General features: G+C 31.6%; 1 protein-coding gene across 1 annotated transcript; it reads left to right on the forward strand.

The window, feature by feature from the left end:
• Positions 1-857: 857 nt before the first annotated feature.
• Positions 858-3,576, forward strand: LOC131662569 (probable arabinosyltransferase ARAD1). Its single transcript, XM_058932383.1, has 3 exons — positions 858-981; positions 1,114-2,448; positions 2,875-3,576. The coding sequence occupies exons 2-3, from the start codon at positions 1,480-1,482 to the stop codon at positions 3,394-3,396; spliced, it is 1,491 nt and encodes a 496-aa protein (XP_058788366.1). The 5' UTR covers positions 858-981; positions 1,114-1,479; the 3' UTR covers positions 3,397-3,576.
• Positions 3,577-7,171: the final 3,595 nt, after the last annotated feature.

The following is a 7,171-nucleotide window of genomic DNA, read 5'->3' on the forward strand; positions in this document are numbered from 1 at the left end:
CATATATGTTTGTTATAGATTATTTTTAAAAAATGTTTTTTCAAATAAACTGACAAAAAAACAATAATTAACTTTAAAATGTAAAATTAATTTAGAGCACATTTATTTCAGTTTATTTTTTAATTATTTTTTATAGTGTTACATATTTTAATTAAAAAATTTTACATTTTCTTTTAAAAACTTCAAATAAATTTTTTATTTAAATATTTATTGCTGTTTTTTTTTTACGGATAGTTATTATTAAACTTTTATTTTGGATATTAAAACTCCAAAATTTTCTTAAATTTGAATAATTTCAAATAATTTTCGTAGGAATTAATTTTAAGATATATATATATATATATATATATATATATATATTAATAAAATTATTATTTTAAATATGTTTTAAGATTGAATAATATATATTTATATTAGAGGATATCAATGCTAGTTTTTTAATTAATACAAAACAAATTTAAATTTATTTTTAATATTTTAAAAGAAAAATAATTTTTTAAAAAAAAAAATTAAAACAAACATACCTTTAATTGCTTTTTTAAAATCTATTTTCTTTAAACAAAACATTTAAATTTAGAAGCTTTCCATTTTAAAAAAAATAATTTTTATAATATTAAACTAACTCTGAATTTTTTTAATGTTTTTTTAAAAACGAAAAGAAACTCACCTAAAATCTCTAAATGTTTAAATTTGAAAACAAACTCACCTAAAATCTCCAATTGATTTAAAAGAAAGTCATTTAAAAAAAAAAAACAAATCTAAAACAAACTCATTATATATTTAAGCCAATATTTTAGTAAAATTTGTTGTTTTTAAAAAAAATTAAATATAAAGATAGAAAATTGCGACGAAAATAGTATACATTCAATGAGCTTACTTGTTTAACATAACATAATCCTCTCTTATCAATAAAGTTTCTTCCTTTTTTACTGTACTTTGATGAAGTGAGCGCTTTGCATCAATCTCAGTTATCATCACCAGGTATCATCAATTCTTCACTACCCAGATGCAAATTCCTCTTCAATTTTGTTCTGTTCAAACAATTTATGAATGCTTACTTGTTGAATGCTGAAGCTCATACTTTTTTTTGGTGTTTGTTTTTTTTGTTACTAGCTTTGAATTGGGTCAACCCAGGTTGAATTTCAACAAGTTGGAGTTTTTCAATTGATTTCTGTTTGTTAAATCAATTTACATGAAACCCTTTTGAGATCTTCTCCAATAATTTTGAAGGTTAAGAAGTCACTAGTAGGTTATTGGGTATAGTTATTTGAGCTATGGATACAGATTGAGGAACTATATGTGCTGTGTGTTTGAGGAAATATCATATACCCTTTGAGCATATTTATCTTATTTTGTCTCTGCGCAATTGGTCGAACTTCGTGATCAATTGTTATGTTTCTGTGTTTATCCTCTTAATTTAGTATCAGATTTGGGTTGTGTTTTGTTTAAGGTTGTTTTGTTGGGCTTTAATCTTTAGCTATGTCAGAGAAGAGTATGGTTCCCTCTAGGTTAATGTTTTGTGTGATGCTTATTTCTATGTTCCTTTTGGTTCTGTCTTCTCTTTTCCTACTTCAGTTTAGTAGTCATTCTTTTATACCTAGATCAGTTTTGGAGCTTATCATTGTCAATAACTCATCGTTTTACTTTACACCCGATTTCAAGAGGGAACAAATCGTGCTCCCTACCGATTCTTCTGAGGATTTAAAATTTCAAAAGTTGAAACCTAGAGAATCTGATTGGAAAGTTTCCAATTCGAGCGAGAGAGAACATTCTGTAGAACAAGAAATGAATATGGCATGTGACCCGAATCGGGCTCTATTGAAAGTATTCATGTATGACTTGCCTCCGGAATTTCACTTCGGGTTATTGGGTTGGAAGGGAAGTGTAAATCAAACATGGCCTAATGTGGATAACCCCAGTCGTGTCCCACGTTATCCCGGGGGACTTAATTTGCAGCACAGTATTGAATATTGGCTCACACTTGATATTCTATCATCAGAAAATGCAAAAACTGGTCGGCCTTGTACTGCAATTAGAGTTCGGAATTCAACTCAAGCAGATATAATCTTCGTTCCGTTTTTCTCTTCTCTGAGTTACAATCGGCATTCCAAGGTTCAAGGGGAGGGACAAGTTAGTGTTAACAAAATGTTGCAAGACAGATTGGTACGTTTCTTGAGAGGGCGCAAAGAATGGAAACGTGCAGGTGGGAAGAATCATCTGATTGTAGCTCACCATCCTAACAGCTTGTTGGATGCGCGAAGAAACTTGGCTTCTGCTATGCTTGTGCTTGCAGATTTCGGAAGGTATCCTGCTGAGTTAGCAAACATCAAGAAAGATATAGTAGCTCCCTATAAACATTTGGTGAGTACTATTCCAAGAGCAGAATCACCTTCATATGACGAACGATCCACACTTGTGTATTTCCAGGGGGCGATATACAGAAAAGATGTAAGTTTTTTTGGTACACTTGTGATATATTTGTTTGATGCGCTATTAGTTTATAATGAAAAATTTCTATTGCTGTTAGGTGATACAATTTCTTTACCTGTTTCCTTTGACATCTATTGATATATTGAGAACATGATAAATAAGGATCAATTTATTGGAAACTATAACTTATGATGCACTGACAGACAATGTACACGTCCGAGACACTGATACATGTCAGATACCGGATATGTTCTTATTCTGAAGTTTCACACTTCATAGACTATAACATATCCTGTAATATTGATTTGTGAAAATCACTGTGTTGACGTGTTTTCTGAAGTATTTTCTATCAATACTACTTCGCTTAATAGTTTTAGCATATTCTAGACGTGCCGTGTGAATTTTTCTTCACTTAATTTATTAACTATCATGTTGAAACTTTAGGGAGGAGTAATTCGTCAAGAACTGTATTACCTTCTCAAAGATGAGAAAGATGTGCATTTTGCATTCGGAAGCATAGGAGGAAACGGTGTTAATCAGGCAAGCCAGGGCATGTCGACGTCCAAATTCTGCCTTAACATAGCCGGAGATACTCCATCTTCCAATCGACTCTTTGATGCCATAGTAAGCCATTGTGTTCCCGTGATCATCAGTGATGAAATTGAGCTACCCTACGAAGATGTTTTGGACTACTCTGAGTTTTCCTTGTTTGTTCGCGCCGCTGATGCCATAAAGAAAGGCTACCTGTTGAAATTCCTTCATAAAATCAAGCGCGAGGAATGGACCAAGATGTGGGAAAGATTGAAGGAGATTACGCACCACTACGAGTATCAATATCCATCCCAGCCCGGGGATGCAGTGAACATGATTTGGCAGGAAGTTGCGCGGAAGAAATCTTCAATTCAGTTCAATTCACACAGAAAGAACAGATACAATAGATCTCAGCTTCTTATCAAGACTAACTGAAATACTGAGATTGTGTTTTGATGGAATCATTTGACTCTGTTGCATTCAACATATCAATGGGAGAGAGATAGACCTTGTTTCTGTAATATGCATCTAGCAAGCTATGTACCCCTCCCTTTTCACTCTTTTTTCCTTATCTGTGTTTTTCATCTTAATAAAAATTTAAGTATTATTTTCCTCTGTTAGCTTAGGTTCAGAAAAATTTAGGAAATCTCTCATCGGATTCTCACCCACCATGCGCGTTTCCAAAAATGCCCTTGGAGGTGTAACTACATAAGCACTTATTTTTATTTAATGTTGAATTGTTTCCAAAAATATTTTTGGGTATTATAAGTCAAATAAATTTCATTTTGTCAAATGAAAATATTTCCACAAACTATGTTCTGGATATGCACCAATATTAAATTCTTTTGAGGGGGAATTTTGTTGTTTATTGAGATTTTTTCTGACTCGAAAGATTAGTTTCAATAGTTACGTGCAGAAGATTTCCGATATTTAAAAAAAAAATTCAAACTTAAATCCATTAATAAAAACAGTTTTTAATAAAAAAAAGTGCATTTGTAATTCTAAATTTAATTAAAATACAATTGTAAACTTCAAATCGAACACACAAAATCTTATAAATATAAGTCCTTTAAGGGTCTGTTTGGTAAAAATAGCGGTTGACTGATAAGTTAGCTGATAGCTTATAGCTTATGACTGGTGGCTGATGACTCATGACTTATAGCTTATAGCGGATGGTTGAGACTGATAGCTTATAAGCTCGTTGAAGTGTTTGGTAAAATTAGCGGTTCAATTAACTTATAAATGTAAAATGACATAAAAGATATTTAATATATAATTATTTCATTTTAAATTAAAATAAATTATAAGGGTTAAAAATGAATTTTAATTGAAATAATAAGGATAAAAAAGGAAGAAAAAGTAATAAGCTATAAGACATAAGCTAAAACGCTATTTGAAATAGCGTCTGGAAAATAAGCTATAAGCTAGTAAAATAAGCTATAAGCTCGTGATGAAAAGACCGTTACCAAACGGGTCTAAATTATCATATGAGCTTATAAGACATAAGACATAAGACATAAGCTCGAAAACATGTCTTACCAAACAGAGCCTAAATCTCTTCATGAACTTGCACATTTTTTACCATCTAGAAGTGATGTTAATGTACAAACTGTGGTAAAGATGATAAAATTGCTTTTGTTTGATCAAAATCAAACCGTCTAAAAAATCCAATTCATATTTTTCTTTATAATTCAGAATATTATTAAACTTAAATTTGATTTGTCGGAATTTGATCAACGGTTACCATTGTTTGAGCGGGTTGAAAAAATATTATTAAATTTAAATTTGATTCATCTCAATTTGACGAAACCGTTATCATTGTCAAAACGGGTTGAACGTGAGGAATTCCAACTGTCCGAATGCTGGATCCGATAAAATAAATTCATACATATTATTTGATATAGAAAAGAAAGAAGAAAATTTCACTATAACATCTATAAATATCTCTACAAAATCAGAAATGGTGGTGATACAAAGAGATGAGTTTTCAGCTGCAATTCTTCACCTGACAAACAAACTCAACAAAACTAATAAACTAACCAACATTGGAACAACATATGTCATTTAACAAAACATTTCAACTTCTATTGTGAATTGGGTCTGACCCTTTTTTGACTGTCCTTTTGTTTGATTGATTAGCATCAAAAAATGTCATTGAAGGTGAAGGTGCCAAATCCATCTCTGCTTCCAAACCCTCCATTGCATCACCCTTTAACTCATGAGAAACTTGCACAAGATTTTTGGTTCTCAAACCACATGCAATGTATGAATGAGAAGCTAACATCCCAACACAAACTAAAATTAAGAATCCTCTAAAACATGAGAAACTCATGTTTGAAACAAAACTTCAAAAACTCGTTAGTTTGAAACAATGAAAAAAGAAAGAAAGTTACTAACCTATTTGTTATGGCTCATCACATGATAATATATATTCTATGGGATTTTGAAATGTTAAAGCAAAAAGCATAAGAAGCCTAGAACAATATGTAGGGAAGTTATAGATTCACTTCAATCATAAGCATGATATAGAAGCAATCAAATATATAAGGCTGTTTTAGAAGACTGACAAGTTTGAATAAAAAGTTAAATGGAACAATATCCTAATGGAAGACAAGTATCTTTTCATTCATCAATTTCCTTACATTCCTTTCATTTATCATTGTGATGCTCTTTTTCACCAAACAAAGACCGAACCTTTGTCTTGTAACACTTTGTTGATCTGCCACGTCATCTTACCTTGTTTACATGTCCTTTTATGGTTTGAGAAAAATATAATCCTATGATGTTTGATTAAGTATATTATGTTTTTAGTTGTAAGGTAAAAAAAAAATAAAAAATAAAATAAAGCAAACAAAACTAACTCTTAATAAAAGTTTTTTATGCAACATATACTTCACAAATGTGGTTAGGTTTTAGGAGAGAATAAGTGTGAACTAAGAGTGTTAGTTACTTTAATTTGGTCATTTTCACGTATTGTATCTTTGATGTTTTGAACTAGGAGAGAATAAGTGTGAACTAAGAGTGTTTGCCATAAGATGTAAGGAAAATGTGGGATAAGAGGATGTTTTTGTGGGTGATGCAAGTACAATTTCAACTTCTTCATGTCTAGACAATTTCCATAGCAAAATGATTACAACTAGTGTCCGACATGAATTTTTTAATGCTAATTATTATCATCCTAGAAGAATAGGAAATTCAATATTCTTCCAAGGATTCGTGAAGTCACTATAATCTCATACACCACGAAGATAAATTGGTATGTATTCTGAATCGGGGTCCCCACTATCAACAAAAAATTTTCACCACGAGTTCTACAATGCCCCTAGAAGTCAAGATGCTTCTTAACTTCTGTATAGTTGAGCTCTTTGCCATTCAAGGATCTAAATGCTTTGATATAGGCACGAGCTATCAAATCATCACGGTACGCCTTAACAAACTCTAGATCCATCATAGAAATTCAAGAAAAAATGAGCCATGGCCAAACCCATCTACTTTCTCATACACGGTCCTCTATATTTCTATCAGAATGGGGATTCGTGGGAACGCTACCACTTTTGTCAAAACCCCTTGGACTCAGAATTATCACTAAGTACTATGAGATTTAGAAGGGGATCAATAACTGCAAAAGGAGCAACATTCAAAACCTCTAGGTCAACTAATACAATGGAGGGAGAGGCGTCACTTATATCGTTACCAGTAGGTATATCTATAAATTTTGCGAGTCCATCTCCTAAGCTTACAATTTCTAAGAAGAAAGAGAAAAAAAAACAATAGTAAACAAGAGAGATATAAATGGTACTTGAAAATACTGAAAAAATGAAGTTAACATCATTTCTAATATCCAAGTTGAAAGTGCTCGAGTCTGGGAACTTTTTAGAAACTTGTTCTGCAGGTACAAAAATAAACCATAGTCCACACCTTATGGCTCCATACTCGTGAAGTTGAACCTTCAAAACCCATGTTTTTACTATGTTTGCATTGCATCCCTTCATGCATTCATGCATTTTAAAACCAAAATATATTTCATGGAATTAAAAGAAACCATTTTTTTTGTAAACATTATAGGAATGGAACATGAATGAAGAAAAACAAGAGGTAAACTTTTAAGAGTTTACGGGTAGAGGAGTTGAGAAAGCTAGAATCCCTAATTGTCAATCAAGAGAGGTTTTGTGACAAGTATGAAAGACTGTTATATCTCCTCAATACAAAG

The sequence above is a fragment of the Vicia villosa genome, linkage group LG3, assembly GCF_029867415.1.
Source record: "Vicia villosa cultivar HV-30 ecotype Madison, WI linkage group LG3, Vvil1.0, whole genome shotgun sequence".
NCBI classification, from domain to species: domain Eukaryota; kingdom Viridiplantae; phylum Streptophyta; class Magnoliopsida; order Fabales; family Fabaceae; genus Vicia; species Vicia villosa.

Excerpts from the sequence above, each read along its gene's own strand:
- LOC131662569 (XM_058932383.1), top strand. The coding sequence starts at position 1,480 with ATGTCAGAGAAGAGTATGGTTCCCTCTAGGTTAATGTTTTGTGTGATG. Across the intron at positions 2,449-2,874 it reads GGGCGATATACAGAAAAGAT|GGAGGAGTAATTCGTCAAGA; the intron begins GTAAGTTTTTTT and ends TTGAAACTTTAG.